The sequence below is a fragment of the Rhea pennata genome, chromosome 3 (assembly GCF_028389875.1).
Source record: "Rhea pennata isolate bPtePen1 chromosome 3, bPtePen1.pri, whole genome shotgun sequence".
NCBI classification, from domain to species: domain Eukaryota; kingdom Metazoa; phylum Chordata; class Aves; order Rheiformes; family Rheidae; genus Rhea; species Rhea pennata.
Window position 1 is genome coordinate 18,983,718 of NC_084665.1, and position 18,624 is coordinate 19,002,341.

Here is an 18,624-nt window from a genome sequence, read left to right on the forward strand (position 1 = left end):
AGAGGCTAGAGGAGAGTTTATAGACAACCATCTCTTTCCAATTTCCTATGAACAGGACAAAATGATATTATGCCAACAGCCATAAACCTTTGGCTGAGTACCTGAATGGTCTGCCCAAAGAAGAGACCATGATTGAAGAAAGGTTTGTTTCCTGTCAATGCACACAAAATATTTTGCACAATAAAAAGAAAACAGCAAAATGAAACACAGGTTAACGAATGCTTCAGATCTTTATTGTTGCTGTAGAGTAACTGATACATGGTTAAAACATTCTAATATAATCAGTGAACTTTGAAAACTAAGGCTATTTTGTAGATTTGTTGTATCCTGGTGTTTCTTTTCATACAACATACAAATAAAATCAAGTTATAAAAACAGGGATCTTGTTTAAACAACTGAGACCGATGTAATGCACAGAACTAGGAACTACGTTTAGTATGATCAGCACAACACTTCACAGACCAGCCTGGGGCCCTGCAGTTTTGAACACAGGAGAGAAATGTCTCAGTCTGATGTTCTGTTATGACAAACACAGATAATGGGATTTCAACCTTCCCTTCTGAGCAAAGAAATCCATGATTCTGATAAGGAAACATTTGATTGAGCAAATGAACAGTATCCTTAGAGGCAAGAAAAACATGTCACTTATCTCCAATAACATAAGCACACCTAACAGAGGTGCAGGTCCAGTAGAACAAGTATCACTGCTAAACATCACAGCTACTGGGACTAGAAGAGAACATGAGCTTTGAGAAGATGTGCTAGTGAGGTGAGACACGTCTTGGTGCTGACATGTGCTCCAGGAAGGATCAGTATGTTTGACTGCTAGAGTACAAGCAACTTTAATCTAACAACACTGAAAACATTTTGAAGTGATTTACCTGACATGTCTTAGTGTAGTTTGAACAAGGAAACAGGATGAATAAGAACAAAACACTCTCCCAAAAAATCTGTATATTAGAATCTTTTGAATAAAAAGCTAGACTTTGACCAAAGAGGAAAAAAAAAATCACAAAAGATTTTGCCCTAGTTCCTTAATCACTTTTTAAACAAAGCAGCTTCCATATTTGTAGTTCTCTCTTTTTAATTCAGATTTTTCTGTGTTGCATTTCTAATCAAGCTGCAAAATGATGCACATAATCTGAAAAATTACATGTCTCAAAGTTAACACCCTTCCTTGTGAGAGGAGGATTCCTCATTTAACCCGTGCTACCCTGCACTATGGAGACAGACAGTGCATATGTGACATTTACAGCTGACAAGATTATTATTTCTGTTCTGTCCAAATATATGAGAGAAGAGGAAGAATTACAAATTTGCAGAATGCTTACCACATTACAGTATGTTACATGTTTGGCTCCAGCTGGATAAGCTGGAAGAAAGCCCTTTGTAAGAGTCAATTATTGGCTGTATTTTATTTCACTTTAAGAGCCAACTTGAATCATATACAGACTTAAAATATATTAGAGATTTTTTATTACTTCATGACCAAGATTCACACTGATGTTCCTGATAGATTTTGTTGATATCACAAAGTTCTTTTAAGGTCTGAAAAAAGTATAGCGCGTATTCATGTAAGCAATGTATATTCTGTCCTCTGCAGTCACTTCTCAAGACTACTTTAAGGCTACATGAGTAAGGTGGCCATGGCTACTACTCGTATGAAAGCACAACCATAGTCTGGGACAGATTAGAAGGCTTTTAGATGACCTTCTTTAAATTCTTTATTTTCTATGAAAGTTACCTGGATGTGCAGGAAACTGAACCAAAGCAGAGTGTTATGCTAAAAAAAAACATGCTATGTACATTTAAGCTGCAACCATACCTTTACTATCACTGAATTAGGTTTAATAATGTCATCCTAGTGCAGAAAGAACCTCCCTCCACTCATGACAATAAAACACCAGTTGTCAGTCTTTAGGGACTCAAATACAAATACGAAAAGCACCACTAAGAAACATAATCCTAAATATAAACCTACTTTTATTTATCTTTAAGAAGAGAAGGGATTAAAAAACTAGAGTAAAATAGATGGCTTCAAGTACTTTCTGGGTAATAAAAAATTATACATTATAAGCATAGATTAAAAAATAGCTGTCATCTTGCAAGGGACAGTTAAATAATAGGCTGGTGATTCCTTCAAAAAATGGCCTTTCATCCAAACAAATTAGACAACACGCTCACTGCTGTAATTTAGAAGAAAGCAGATGCGTCTGCAATGCTGAAACAATTCTTGAGAGATTCATCATAGTACAGGATACAGTCTATACTCCGCACGCTCACATTTCACGGCACTGCAGCTCAACATCCTGAGTTAGGCCGTCTCGACTGAGCTCAAACGAGCCTCATGCAAGAAAAACATATAGTAAGTCAGGCAAGTTCTGCAGCAACACAGTTGACCAAGCAGTCTAACATTGTTTGAGGCTGAACAACAAATCTGAACTGAAGCATCTCCTAAGTGCTGGTAATGTTTATCCCATTCACTATGTGACCATGAACATTACTTTTATTATTTATGATAGGGAATCTGTTTGCAAAGTGTCTTGTCAGAGTTTAAACCTTCAGACCTTCCGAATGTCATGAAAAGAAGGGAAAGTGTTTTAGGAGGAGCCCAGAAAAGGAAACAAATTGCAAAGGGTTATGGAAAAGGAAGGATGCAATCAGTCAGTCCAGGAGAATATTGCAAAGGGAAGATGTAACTCAATTTGTCTGTGCTGTGATAGCCTGAAACACATTTCTTCTCGTACCTATAAGGAGACGATCATTGCATCAGATTCATTTCAACATGTCTGGCTGACGCACAGAAAAAGCAGTCTTTGTACTTATGTAATGGACACCTGAAATGTCTAAGGAAACACTGTGAAAGTGAAAATAAATGCTTCAAAGAAAAGATATCTTGCCTTCTCCCACAAAATAAAGTTTTCGAACAAATAATGTCTACAAGGAGACCTTTTAAAAATACATTTGTCAGCTATTCAAAGACATCTAGACATTTATTTTTGCTTCTACCAGAAAAAAACATACTAATAAAACAAAAACCAGCCCTCCTCCTCACCTCCCTCTAAATACTAGAGTAGGAACAAGTCTTCCAAAGCTAACAGGAAGATCAGGGTAGTAAAAAAACAGCGAAAAATCAACCCAGCTGCATAGGTCGGTGTAAATACTCACTTAAGACTTAAATGGAGGGAGAGCCAGCACAGTTTTCTGTACTACAGCACAAGACAGCAAGGCTTAGAAATCCTTCTAATTTCTGATTTACTGAGACAGAACAGGTTGAATAATAGTGAGTGCAGTAGTGTTTGGGAAAGCTTATGGGAAAGTATTTAAAGTTAAATTTGAACATTTGAAATAGCAAAAAAGGAACGGAACAACTACTGTCAAACCACCATTCCCAGCTTTTCAAGTCTGGTACTCACTTTATGACAATGTGATTTTATAGAAATAGTTTTATCTGTCTCTTGTAGATGGACAGTTTGGATTTTTACATTAAAGTTCAGTGCATATCACATTTATTAACATCTTTACGATTGTTCGATAATCCAGCATTTTCTTTTCATAATTACAGCAAAATGCAGTTACTAGCTGCTTGCAAGAGCAATGTTGAAATTACATTCAGAGATAAAAACTATCATTTTCATGTGTAACAGTAACTACTGTTTTCCTTTCACAGAATTAAGTGCAAATGTCTAACAAATAATGGCAATAGTAAGAAAAGACAATTCACATGCAAAAAATCTTCTCCATTTACAAAGTCTGCAATAAATCTCAAAAACATCCATTTTACCCTTTCTTTACCCAAGAACTAGGTGGTTTTTATTTTTGTGTCATGTATTTGCTGTTGCTTTTTAAAATATTGATGACAAGCAAGTTCAACTAGTTCCAGCCCACCAAATATTTTTTGCTGCACGACAAAAAAGACAATCATGGCTGCAAAATACCATCGTACAAAGCTGTACATGTACAGCAGTACAAACATACTCAGTGTGAACACTGTCCAGTACAGGAGCGAGATGCACTTGACCACTAGGACCCTGAGCTCGGATTTGCATGGTGGAATAATGCTTTGCCCAGCGGCATCAAAGCACTTTGCGCCTTCGTAGAATTGCCGGAGTCTCTCCTCTTTCTCTTCCCAACGCTTCTGGCACCAAAGCTGCAGCTCCTCCTTAGAAGTGGGCACTGTCTCTATTGGATATCTCTGGACGTGAAAGTGAATCTCCTTTGGGAAGTTTCCATTCAAAAGGTGCTTCTCTGTTTGAGGAATGTTTTGCGGGTATGCCACAGTTATGTCATGGATAGCATCGAGATTATTACCTAGAAGAAATATTTTTGAGAATAAGATCAATACAGATCATGCAATGGTCAGAAACACTAATTAGCTTCAAGGTGTGAATGAAACCGTGGCAGAAATCCCAAAGGTATGTCAGCTAAGTACAGTATACTTTCTCTTCTAGAATCCAAAGGCTGAGAAATCAAATATTCCCCTATCATTATCTATTCTAAATATAAGCAAAAAATTTTAGAAACAAAATGACATTCATTTGCACAAACTAAAGCACATCCACCACACAATGAGTAAGTGAATAATATTGACTTTGAAGGAGAAAAGATGCACGTCTAGTCTTGGAAAAAAAAACAGAGTATGTGATACTAATCTTCTTTCATACTTTTAAAAAAACATTAATCCCTGCACTGCCAGCTGAAATTACCTTTAACTTGTCAAATACAGCTTAGTATATGTGCCTGTGAACAATGAAAAAAGATTCAGTTTGAAATTTGACTTGGAGCAAGCAACATACACAATCCTAACTTACTGAAAACTGGGAAAACATACATGAAAAATACCACAAGTTAAATATCACAAGTTCATGAATCTAGAGTATCTCACAGAGGATAAGGAATATCTCTGTAGCTTACTGGCTTTGCAGAATACTCCAGCTGAAACAATTTCTTTAAATCTGACCACCCAGTACTCTAGTGAGGTAAACTGCTGTACACTGCATTACAGTTCTGGTAAATACAAAGCACACTAAAAATGAGAGAGAAGCCAAGCTTCCAGTGAATTGAGTATAGTTAGCTATTTGGTTAAAGTGAGTACAGTTAGCTGTTTCAAAAGCAATTGCAAACTAGAAATTAAAAGAAATACTGTTAGAAAAAAAATCTTTACTCTTCATTGACACACCTGATCGAGCCAACACACCGGAAAGGATGTCAGTAGTGCTGACGTGGGATTTGCTATTGCATCTTTGTACAAAGTTTACATAGATGCACTTTCTAAATTCCCTCTTTATCCTCTAGCTCTGACTAGACAAGATTCTCTTTAAATTTCATAAAGTAAATTTTGCTAGTGTAAAAATAGGTGCATTGTGCACTGGATGTTGCATAACTGTTAAGTTCTGCCAGCAGTCATTTATCCTGTGTTGCTGTTTTTATTTTGCTTGTCTCAGAGCAAAACAGAATTGGAGACTAAACGCTGTCTACAGTCGCAGCGATTGAAGACTTTTGTTCTCATAGACAGTGTCACTTTTTGCAGAGACAATAACAACCTCCTCTTTAGTCCTCCTCCCCCTTTTCATTTGCTCCTCTTCCCCCAAATTTCTGCCTTCCTCATAGCTCTAAAAATGCCAGAAACAGAATATAAACTGTTACTTTAAAAGGCCAGTGTTCAAAATGATGCATCTAAAGTTCAAAAATCACAACAAGGGGAAAAATCCTCTTCGGCTCTCTAGACTATTTTACAAATGCACTGTCTTAAATGATCTCTCTTGGAGAGTTTTGTGGCAGATTACGTTCACTTTTAAAAAACTGTATCTGGCTCCTAGCATGCTTACCAAAATAAAACTCTATACTCCATTTTTTGTCTAGCTACAGGATCATATCCTACCTAGGCAGAGAACCACTGTCCTCTGCCTAGATAAAACCTTTCAAGTCTCTGTTCAAGAGATGCCAAAATTGAATGCATCTTGGTAACCAGCCTTTACAAAAGGAAACAACAGCCGGTCTGCTTCATCTTTGTGCAAAGCATGTCCTTCTTCTTTCAGACGTCTGGAATCTCTCCTTCCCCTGCTCCACTTACACCATCAAAAGAATTAGCATCAGTATATAGGATATTCCCTCCCCCCTACCCCCAACTTCCTGGCACAGCTAGGGGAAGGGCTGTTGCATGTACCTCAGAGAGATCCAGCTCTTAAACTCTTTTCCTTCTGATCCTCCATAGCTCCCCAAGTCCACATGAACACAAAAACCTACTCACTTTTAGCTCAGAAGAGAGGCCAGAGAAGTTCAGTCTTTGTGAGATTCTTGCATGGAAAAAAAAAAAAAAAAAAAAAAAAAGAGAGAGAGCTTTGGGCTGCACAACTTTCTCATCCATCTTGCAGTACTTTCTGCCTTTGCAGCTAAACCGTCTGTTTGCCATCACTCCAAGGAACATGCAAATGTTCTTGGAAGTAAGACTTTACACAAAATGTTCCACACTCACTATGACAACTGTTTGAGGGCTAAACAGCTTATTATACTATGCTGTGTGACTCTGATATGAATGCATTTACTCTTATGTCCTACCAATGCCCACTCTATTTCTTTTGTCAAGAGGTTGTCAAATAATTGGGAAACAAGGTTAGTTTTCCTATTATTTTAAAATATTTTTAAGTCTCCTTGACCATGTTTTCTTTCCTTGCTTGAAAACTTGATTGGGATTTGTCTAGGATATATGGATGCCCCTGACTCAGAAATCTCTATTACACATATACTGGCATACAGACCACAGGCAATAAAATCAGATACAAATTTTTTGACCATGTACAAGTTACTGGTAGAGGGCTTGCACGGTAAATACAGTTCTCAGACACACTACAGGAGTCTTATGATCTAAGTATCTTGCAAAAGACTATACAAGTGCAACAAATGTGGCATACTGAAGATAAGCAGCGCTCACTGCAAACACACAGTGGGTTAGATCCCCTCAGCAAGTATACATATTTCAGGCTGGGAATTCCTGATCAGAAATAGGAAGCTTCTGCTCTTTATCTTGACAGACACCTTTCAGGAAGGCTTCACTTCTGACTGTAAAGGCCTAGAGTAGGTTAGGGTTTTTAAATTGGTTATCAAGAGCAAAGCTCAAAAAGCTGTGTATGGAAGGGTGAATTTTACTGTTTCTGCATCACATATGGGGAAACTGAGGTAAGGGATGATTATGTGGCCCATTCAGCATGGCCAGCTTGAAGCAGTATCTCCTAACTCACAGCTGCAAGGTTTATCGATTAAAGTACATTTTACACAAGAAGAAATGGCAGTTACTTCAAAGGTTTGTTTAGCATATCTAAAAGCACAGAAACATCAGAAAGAGAGAAGACCAGAATACCAGGTTTCATATGCAAGAGGATTAGAACCATTTGCAATAGGTCCCTTGTCTGGGTCATACATATTTAAACACTCCACACAAATGGCAGCCTGAAGCTTTAATTCCCTGGCAAGCAAGCATGAGGGAAGGACCAGCTTCAATCAGTTTTCTACAGCTGTTGAAAGAAGTGTGTCCCTACTATCGTTATGTGCAGTAAGCTGCTGGATCAACACTGCAAACTCACACAAAAAGGTTCTACACATTCTCTGCTGATTTGTTAATGCTATTTTTTAATACGAAGAGGATCAACACATCACTGCTAAATGCGCTACAAGTGAATCTCCTAAAAAACCAGCAAATAAAAAACAAACAACCCCCCCCAACTTACTGCTGCAGATGAAATTAGACCATTCCTGAAGTGGGATGAAACACTCTTTGTCTGAGTATAATCTGCTTCTCAAGAAAATTTTAACCTTAGCTTGACTATCATTACCGTCTCTGTCTCACTCCGAAGTAAAGCTCACTCTCTGTGCAGTCTGGACACCTCGCACAGTACCTGTTTCTGTATCAAATGTGAAGTGTAGGCCAACCAGCAAAACGAAGTGACCCCAGGTTGAGATGCTGGGAGAAGACCAAGGGAGTGAAGAGTGGGCAAGCAGCATGCTTGGAGCAGTGAGAATGAAGGATGACACCAACCAGAAAGAGGAAAACACACTAGGTAAGAAAGAATGAGCTATACACTTGGCTCACCGTAAAGAGTTTCCCAAAGAAAAGCTGATTAGCCATGTGAAGTAAAAAAAATGATCACTAGGAGCACTTGAATTTAATTTGCATAGATCTCTCTCTAAAAAAAACACCTACAACACACACCCCTATATGTAGGGAGGGATTGGGCAAGAGGAAATTAGCAGAACCCCACTGATGGGGAACTCTGTAAAACCACTGCCTAATAGTACTCCTGGGACTGCAAGAAGGCTTAGTCAGGAAACAACCAATTTTAAAGTTCTTTTCCCCATCTCTGCTTAAAACACCTGCTTTTGCACATTTTAAGAAGAATTTTCCCCAAGGAAAGTCTCATCATTCTACTTCTCTAGTGGGTCAATAATCAAGCAAAGTAGGTGTGTTTGCCTGCAGTTCGGAGAAGTTGTCTAGGGAAAAACTGCTTTTTGAAAACCGTTTAGAGACCGCAGCACGACTTTCTTCATCCTACATGTTTTCACAACCCATTGTAGAAGGAATGAAAGAAAGAGGAAATCAAATAACGTTCACAATTTTGCATTTAGAATCTAATTAAACTAAGAAACCTCTATTATGGCAAAAAAGTCATGCCAGTAGCCCAGCTATTCAGGACAAAGACATCACTTCAGTAGCTTTATACTCTCATGACTTTCTTAATGCAGTAGTAGAACTACACCTCCTTCACACTTACAAACAATATTCTGCCCTACACTATACAGAAAAAGGCACCTCAGAAAATGAACACTGTACGACAGCGCTGAGGAATGATTACAAAGCTTTTTTGCAATTACTGTTACACAGCTATAAACACAGGGTAGATGATTAATACAAGCTGCAGTCTCCATTTTGGGATGGCCAAACACCTCAAAGGCACTTTTCCTCATCTAAACTTCCTGTGTTCCAGTCACAGTTATTTATATTTCAGGATCTGTTAATACATGACATTACTTCAGGTAATCACAATGCATAGCTGGTTGTTTTGGACACTGCACTCATAGAGCAAGCAATTCTTACCAGGCTCACAGCCAAAATAACAGCACCAGCACAGAAACATGCCTTGGATGTCCCTCCCACCCTGGCCATGGGGCTGGTGGCTTCCCTGTGACAGCCCCACAAGGGTTGGGGCCGGGGCTCGGTCTCTCTGACTGGGTTTTGGGGTCCCTCCGGCCTGCCACCATGCCTCTGTGCTCCTCTGCATGTGTGCAGACAAGCCTTTTACTACACAACTGAGTGTTACAAAACCTTACGATCGAGAGGCTCTTGCTAGGTTCAAAATGAAGATATCATAGTTAGACTGAAAATTACTTTTAATTGTGTACATTAAATAACAGAATGTCGTTACAATTTTAGGGGGAAAATAGCTTGAACATGAAAGGCAGGATTAAAATAGTCTAAGCTTTTTTAAAAATAGATTTGCAAAGAGAACATTGCAAGCCAGTTGCAATTGTTGAAACCTCTAGAAGCAACGTCAGCCCCAGAGCAACGTAGGCTAACTGGGCTGTTCTACAGCCTCCCCTCCGTGCCAGGAGCTGCAGCACTGCTCATCCTTCAGGGGAGGAACAAGGACACTTCCTTGCTAGCAGGTGGGACTGAGCAGCTCACCGCAAGACAGGAGGATCCACACAAGTAGTGACCGGGGAGTCAAAATGATGATCCTGAGCACAAGCTTTTAAGGCCAAAATGACCATCAGTGAGCCAAAAAACGAGAACAGGCCCCAGGTAAACCCATGTAATGGAAGTGTTCAGACTCCCAGCAGTCTGCGGTGTGAGTGGGCACCTTAGTCTCTCCTCATGCATTAGCAGAATTGCAATGGCAGCTTTTATCCATTTCCCTCCCTAGTGAGGAGTATTGCAGCCGTAATTTGTCCTGCTTTACTTACTATTGACGCTACTTTAAATCATACAAGGACTATACAGGCTCTTCCCCTGCATGGGTCCAGCAGAGAAGATACTATCCGTAACCGCAGTACATTACAGAATGGTGAGCCTAATGGGGCTTAATAAAATAAGCACAATAACCTTGAAATAAGCTCTTCTGTGGAACCAGTAACTGTGGCCTTCGTCCCTTCCACCTGCCACCACACTATAACTACATCTCCTTCCTTCTACAAAGCACTATGCATACCCCTCCATCATACAACTCAATCACAATCAAATCAGAGATGGAAACTAGTTTAGCAAAACTAGTTATGTTTCACAATATCTGATTATTGTATGTTAGCTTTGAGAGAAGGATGCGTTCGGGGGCATTAAAACAAAAGCCATCTAAAACTGCTTACTGGGAAATATTACTGTCTTGACTCCTGAGAAAAGATGTAAGTCGTTTTTCTTTGAGAATAGTATCAGAAAGGAGCAGCATCAAGGATTTACAGCCCCTCTGGGGAAGCATCATTCTTGTGAAGATTTAAAACTCCAGGCAACCCTCTTTAAAGTGATAGTGTCAGCCAGGGTTAATCTAAATCACTCTCAACTCAATAGTTATTGGAAATCTTTTTTGGGTAAGTGTAGCAATCAAATAAGCAAACAAAAAATGCTAGCCTTGATTAACAGCAAACAGCAATCCTGCATACCAATTCTCTCTCTAGCTGTGCAGCTTTCTGCTGGCACTGTGATACAAGGAGACACGAAGATGTTTTACCTGCTGACATGAAGGAGTTAAAGAAATAGCACCTCTTCTCCTCAGTGCTGGAAGCCTCAGGGAGCGAAAGTGCTGGTTACTTTTTGCACTGCAGAAGGAAGCACCTGTGTTCTAAGTACTATACATGGGAATAAAGGACTACCAGAAATGGCTACGATGTACCTCCAGCCTGGCTGGTAAAAGAACTAGAGATGTAAAGACTTCCTCATAGCTATCAGCACATGTTACTTGTGCTTAATTCTTTTGTTAAATACATGCAAAGCGCACGGGTCTTCAGTCTGATGCTACAATGTAATGTGTAAAACAATACCTCTAATGGAAGTTGGGGGAAAGGCGGATCTGCTTTGACTTTGAAATCTCATTTAATTGCTTTAAGGCCAGAAGGGAATGTTATGTTCCTCTAAGCTTATCTCCTGATTAACACAGGCCACAGGAACTTAAGCAGAATGTTTTTATTTTTGCCATGGGATAGTCTATGACATCCCATGTTGTCTTAAAGCCTTTAAGAAGAGAGGCAATTTTTCTAATTAATTATCCTGGGGGTGGAGGGAAGCAAGGGAAAGAGAAAAGCAGTACCTTACCTCTATTCTAAACATATCTAGTTACACCTTCCAACCTCTCTTTCCTGCTATAGCTCTGCTAAATAAAAAATCTGTTTGTATTCATGTAAGTAGGTGTAGGCCTCATCTACCAACCTCTTACATTGCTCTTTAATAAACTAGACATGCTGAGCTTCTTAAATCTCAATATAAAGCGTATTTTTTTAAAAGCTCAAATCCCTCTTCCAGGTCTCTGAATATTTTCAAATATTTCAACACACTTTTCAAAGTGTGGGTACTGGAACCAGACAGAATTCTCCAAAGTGGCCTCCTTAGGTCTGCACACCAAGAATTAATACTAACTCCTATTTCTTATTTTTCCCTGTGCACCCAAAGACTATGTCCTTTCTTGCAGCTACAGCATTGCTTTGGGACTTGATTTTCCATCCTGTTTATTGACTATTACAAAGTCCTTTGCAGTATCCTGGAGGGAAGTGGAGTCAGCAACCTACCATTAGAGTGCCGAAGATGATACCTGGTAGGGTTTGAAGTGACAGGGCTGAGAAGCAAAAGTACAGTGAACCTTGGCGTGTGCTCCTCCATGCTCCGACGGGGCCATTGCCTCACACTGGCATGAGAAGCTGCTTGAACAGTAATGGGGACCTGACAGGTTTCTCTCTGGTTTCTGTGGAATTTCTACCAGGAAAGACAAATACCGTCTGGCAGACGATCCTTGAAAGTCTGGTGACCCTGGACTTGAGGTAAGGGCATGCAAAGAGGCTATGTCAGGGTTTTTCCACTCTCACCTATCCCAGAACCCAAGATTCTCCTATGCCCATCTGGTGTTTGCTAATCAGCTTTACATCTGTTGTTTTAACACATCTCTCCGCTCACCTTCTCCATAATTCAAAAGATAAGGAACAGTACAGTTCAGCAAACGGTAATTTACCCAGATTTCTCACTTTTATTTTATTAGCGTCATTACACTAAACTTATAATGTCAATAAGGACTAATTAACTCAACTACCTCTTACAGATTTTGTGATTTTTTTGTAAGCCTACCAATGCTACTCTAAATGGCAGGAATAGATCTCTCTCTTTTCTTTTTGAATGTGAGAGATGCTGTCATCTTTTCTCCAACAAATTCCTTCCTTCCTTCTTTCAAAACCAAATCAAAACCAACACAAGAGGGAAGACATGTTATAATTCAGTTATAACATGAACACTAAGTCCTATGGGAAGACTAGGGAAAGATAAGGGTGGATCAAAAAGTGTAATAACCTGGTCTGCAAAAGAAAAGATTCATCAAGCACTAAGCTAAGTCTTAGCTCAAGGATTAAACTGTACAAAAATGCTTAGGCACATGTCAAGCTGAAGTGAAGTACAGAAGACTCAGCTCTTTTAGCTGTAGGCATCGTTTGCTCAGCTACTCTTTACAGGAGAAATACAAGTATGGGTCATGGTCCTGGATTTCACACTGTTTCACACTTTTCAAACTATTAATGTTTTAAAAAATTCAACTTTATCTTTCCATTTCCCCAGACCTGGGCCCTCTGACTTTTATCAAAGTCTTCGTTAGCTTGCCTAAAATGCTGTGCCCTGCTCGTGGGTAATGGTGTGAACACAAAACGACTAAAGACTTTAGGCATCAAGTTTGTTATGTTCAAGGATGGTATCTCTAAGCAAATGAGGGAAAGGTGTCCAGCGAAGAGTGGGGATCCAGCTGTGATGGGGAACATGTTGGCATAGTGGCTGCATTTACAAGACTGCCAAACAGCAGTTGCCCTTCCATCTTCTCTCCCGTACTCTGAAGGGTTATTTTATAAAAATTGCAAAGCAAAAGCTGATCGAGCTAAAAATAAAATACAGACTATGTGGAGAGGAGGGAATGAAGGGATAAAAGGGTTGGAATAACAAGTTATTTTCAGTCGTTAGGGATGACCAGGCATAACTGACTCACCACTCTTTACTCTATCATTCCTGAACTATATTTACCAAACCCAGATAATAAAAATACCCATGTTTATTCCTCCCCACACATAGTTACTCTCTTCTATTCTCCCATATTGCATGGGATTACACATACGCAAATTGGTTTTCACAGGGAAGTTACATTAGGAAGGAGAGAACAGGCTATTTCAAAACTTATAGTATACTACTACTTATTTGTACAAAAATTTATATTTCATGTAATAGACATTGCCCCAATGGTATGCATCTCTCCAGCTCCAATATGCTTTAACACAAATTTCTGGCAAATAGCCAATAAATTCATATTATGCTTAAAACAAAAATAATTTACTATACTGCAGTGAAAATCTTTTAAAAAACATCACAGATAGTCTACTTTGCCTTTACAAGACACATTTGTAGAAAAGCAAATGTATATAAATTAGGAAACCGCTGAATCTAAAAAAAGTAACTAGTCATTCAAGTATTTCTGGAAATCCAAATACCATGACAACTACGCAAAAATAAGATATTGGCTAGCCTTAAAAAAGTTAAAACATATGTATTTTATATATATAAAAATATATATAATGCATGTACACTTAGGCTTATTCATATCTTCTAATATAGCAGCCTATCAATCTTATTCTTCAGTTATTTGATGGCATTGAAATCACTGGGAATCTGAGAAAGAAGTAATATACCTATGTACACATCTTTGCTCTCTGACCGGACCTACAATATCTCGTCTGGATGGAATTAAGCACATATCTCTAGAATTTTTTTAAAAATGTGGTTCTTAGAGGTAATCCATTTTGGCTACAATTCAGCTATTGCATCTGAAATTTCCACACTCAGTTCTGACTGATCTCACTGAATTAACAGTAAATCAAAACACTGCAACAGTTCACATATACCACTGGTGTACCAATTATGTTCAGAATTGCAGTGTATTATTGGTAGATAATCAATGCAACTGGCTTGAAATTCGGAATTCCTGGAAAATAAAAATGTTCCTTTTTAAAGATGTCAGTAGTAGCAGTACGTATGAACTGTCATGTTGTAGCACAAAAGCATATGTTAGCTTTCAGCATTCCAGTTAAAATATAAACATTAAATGGGCTAGCATTTCCAGTTTCCCTGTCTGCTCCATCAGATGTTATTTATTTCCCCCAATTCTTTAAAACCAATGTTTATACTAGTTTCAAATACAGATATTTTTATAGTTCTAGGATTCACCAGGAGACAGGATAGGAATTTTCTGATCATTTTAAATGAAGGAACATTAGGGCCTACCCCATCCCCAGACAGACCTTTCAACTTATTCTGAGTTTTGTCTTTTGTGAAGGTACCACAAAACCAGAGTGAGGCAGGCTCTAAGGAGTGGAGAAAAAGAATTCACCACAAATATTCAGAAGAAAACAGTTGTAGCAGTTCTTGCTACACTAACCAAAGAGTGTCCAATCTTTTCAGAAAGGCAATGGAGTTTTAATTTTTCATCATGCCTCTGGTTAATGTCAATGTAAGGCTGTTGGTAAGAGTAACATAGCACCACCTAACATTATACTGCAATAGTAGCAATAAGTAAATAAACAACAATAGAACAATTTTTTTTATTTTTGGCTTCCAGTGCATTACATCCATTCTCTTCTGAAATGCAGATACAAAGCACAGCTTACTTTCCTTCCCTTACTCTATTTCTCTCTTTTTCTTTTCTTGTTATGGTTCCAAACAAGTAACCTTTGGTTAATTCAGTGCAGTTTGCTATTTATTCTTATCACTACCCAAAGTTAACCACTAGAGAGTACTCTTTAGCTGCTCAGTGAGACCTGACTCTACCCTCTTTGAACTGTCCCAAACATCAGTCATGATTAACATGGCCTTCAGTAGCAGTCGAGTATTAGTAGCAAACTTCCATGTCTCACAATACTATAAGATGGGCTAGATGATACATCCAGTACCATTAAATTTGGGACACATGAGAAGAAAAGAGAAAAGGTATTCAGACTTAGGGAGATGTAGTATTAAAAATATTGCCCATACTAAACCAAAACACTAGATGAAAATGTAGCCTGCAACAAAAATAGAATATAAACCAGATGTTGAAAAAACACCTGCTAGCAGCCACCTCAAATATTTGGATTGAGTGCTTCCACATACATCCAGAGCCAATCTCTTATACTTCATGCCTCACTGATTTGTTCTATTGCCATTCTTGGTCACAGCGGTTTGTTTTCATTTCAGTGTACAAAGCAAGAGGAATGCAGAACAGCACCAGCAGTCTGACAAGAAGGCATAATTTCAGCATGCACAAGACTGTTAGACTTGAACTTCTCTCTGATTAATATATATACTAAATCCACGTTATCCTCTTGCTCCAACTATTTTTTTTTAAATCTAGGACATTGATTTCGTTTCTGAAAACATTTCATACTCTATTATTAGAAGAGACTCTGCACAGAAATGCCTTGTTTATTATCTGAATTCACAGCTGAAGTATATTTACATATAAACAAGCTCATCTATATGTCTCACTGAGCATAGTAAGTTTTGTGCAGAGAAGCACTTGAGTTTCAGTTAACCAGCAAAGCTCTCATCCTGAATTAGCCAAAACAACAGAGCCATTAATATAGTTTAATATTTATTTTTTTAATCTATCTCTCCAGATGTAATTTAACTATTTAATATTCAGCCCTAATACTCCCAATCCCTGAATTTCTGCATTTTTTTCTTCAGCTGACTGGCTACATAAATCATATAGCTACCTGATACGAGAGCATACAGCATTGGAAATAACAGGCATTCAGATCTGTGATTAGATGCTCTGAGATACGAACTTATTGCTCCCAGTCTCCTGATGCTAAAACAGTTTCCACCAGACCATGATACACAAGTGGACAAATCTTATTAAATTTAATCAGCCCAGTACTTGGGGGAGCCATATTAATCAGAAAGGGATTTAATGAAAAGCCTCAACTCCAATGAATACTCTTTAATTACGAGTGACTAATACTTATCCACAAAGAGGAATTTGTTTCAGGATTAGTCTGAGGCCTGGAAGAAGCCAAAGACATCAATTTAATAATGGAATGCCTAATTAAAGTATAATGGAATCCTAATTGTGATATACTGCTTGGTAGTGCACATGATTTATTTAGAACAATTGCTTTTCATTGGGCTCATTAGGGAAAGTTAAACGAAACACAATAGTAGAAAAGAGAAGGGGAAAACAGACAGACTGGAACTTCCAAGATGATTATAATCAGCCGATGAAAGGCAGTGACGTATTTGTCGGACAGAGCACTGCTATCCCTTCACAGGCTGCACTTTAAATCTTGAGAAAGGATAATGACGGCAGAGTGCTTTCCCTCCCTCATGATACGGCATCAGCCCCAACTCCCCTGCTGCAGCTACTTCGGGGAGCTCCAGTAGTGGAAAGGCACTTTAAATCGCAGGGCCTGACTGTGGAAGCAGTTGAAGTGACTCTTACTGCAAAAGCAAACACCTCCTCCTGATGGCATCCTGATGGGACTGCTGTTCCGGCCCCCTCAGTAAAGCGGGCTAGCTGCTAGCTCCCCCCCATTCATTCAAACCTCGGGGAGGGGCACGTGCTTTTATCCTGTATCATACTTTTATAAAGCGTCAATGTGAACAGCACTGAGCTGACCCCATATACTTTTCTTCCTTTCATTTGCAAAGCACTAGGAAAAGAGAAGAATGGAAAGGAGCTGCTCCTGCTGCTTCTCTGCTCTGCACTGTCCTGCAGATGGAAAACAGACGTAATGGGGTCCAGTAGCAAACTATCTTCCTCTGCCATGGCAGCTGGAACTGCAGATCAATGCCTTTAGCTGGGCCTCAGTGATGTTTAATTGGTGATGCAGGAACTGCTGCACCAATAGAAACTGTCATGAGATCGCCACGGAAAAGAAAAAGGGATGCTAAAAACCGTAACATCTAAGGAAGCACAGCATCATGACCTCACAGGCGAATGAGAGCTCACAGACATTTGAAACGGCCAACAGCAGAAAGATCTGTTTCTATAGAAATAAACAGATCTGCTAACGGTTTTGTTCTAACTACTGCTGATCCTAAGGATGCTTAGAGAAAGTTATGGCAAAGAGTTCTTGAATGAAAATGAGCAAAAACTATTGAGAGTGCCTAAGCAGTCATTCCTATGCCCAGATGGAAGCTAAGTTCTGACCATCCATCTTATCCTTCCACACGTGCACCACTGCCAGTCTGCTAACCTGAAACATAAAAACTGAGCTTTATCCTAGGGACAGAAAAAGAGGAGGCTGTGGGCTATTGTTTCATCTTCAGATCCGGTCTCACGATTACCATAGCAAGGCTGAGAGAACTACTTATCCCAGTACAGAATGGCATAACCTTGAGACAAGTGGGTCAGGCCGCTCAAGGCAGGCAGGAAAAGGAGGTTGATGCTTATGATCTACATACGCTACCTTTACGTTAAAGATGTGGGTTGCTGTGGTCTGCTTCTTTTTTAATAGAAATTAGAAGACAATCCCAACGCTGGCAACTGAAGTCACAGGCAGGAAATATTGCAAATCTCTTTTCGTACAGGCTCCTTTGAACGGAAGGCTAAAAAAGCTGATTTCCTGAAAACATGTGCTATAAACTTACATCTCTGAACTCGGATGGAACATTTAACTTAGTTGGCATTACGCTCTACAAAGTTCCGAAAGTAGTCCTTACTAATGTTTTTAACATTGATGTTTGACACAAGCATGAGTAGGTACATAACTAAATCACAGTGAATAAAATAAACATAGGCAGTTCAATTTATTTCATAGAAATTATAGAAAGAAATGGCCTGTAAATTAAAAAGACCATTGTTGTCAGCATAGAATTGTTTTCCTTAAAAATTCTCACTTAGGAAAAATGAAGCTTCCCCAAATTTCACATAGTGCAGCAAGCAGACAATGCTTAATTAATAGAAGATGTTATATGCCATAGCAGGAAATTCTTTTGAGACATGTTTTCCATACATACACTTCACTATAGGAAACAAAGTGGCCTAACACGTCTGAATTTGGAAACCTTTTTCCTCAACAATGCCTGAACAATACATCTGAGCACTTCCGCTGAAAGCGTAAAAAGGATTGCATAGTCCTCGCTTCTGCAGAGTCCTCCACTGTAAAATCCTGAAGCATATAGCAATAGCAAATACAGAATTTGAAGCATGCACAGCCACAATATATCCCAGAGAACTTCATATCCCTTGGTAATAACTTGCATTTTTTCTTCAAGTGCTTGTTCATATGCATAGTCCACTGCAGCCAGCTTTCAGTGGTGGTCCTGCTAATCAGAACTTTACATCTCAATGGCCAGGAACAAACTAGAATCTATCTGAACAGACTTTAGGTGAAACTGCTACTCTCACTCATGTTTGGTCTGTGGATACA

The 18,624-nt window shown here is 39.0% G+C and overlaps 1 protein-coding gene across 4 annotated transcripts in view; it reads right to left on the reverse strand.

Annotated features, from left to right (window-relative positions):
- Positions 1-211: 211 nt before the first annotated feature.
- The window catches only part of LCLAT1 (lysocardiolipin acyltransferase 1), a 171,050-nt gene continuing 152,637 nt past the window's right edge, over positions 212-18,624 (reverse strand). For all 4 annotated transcript variants that reach the window (XM_062571739.1, XM_062571741.1, XM_062571740.1 and 1 more), the window contains one exon: positions 212-4,311. In XM_062571739.1, coding sequence (XP_062427723.1) covers positions 3,803-4,311 — 509 coding nt within the window. In that variant the 3' untranslated portion in view covers positions 212-3,802. The remainder of the gene's footprint in view (positions 4,312-18,624) is intronic.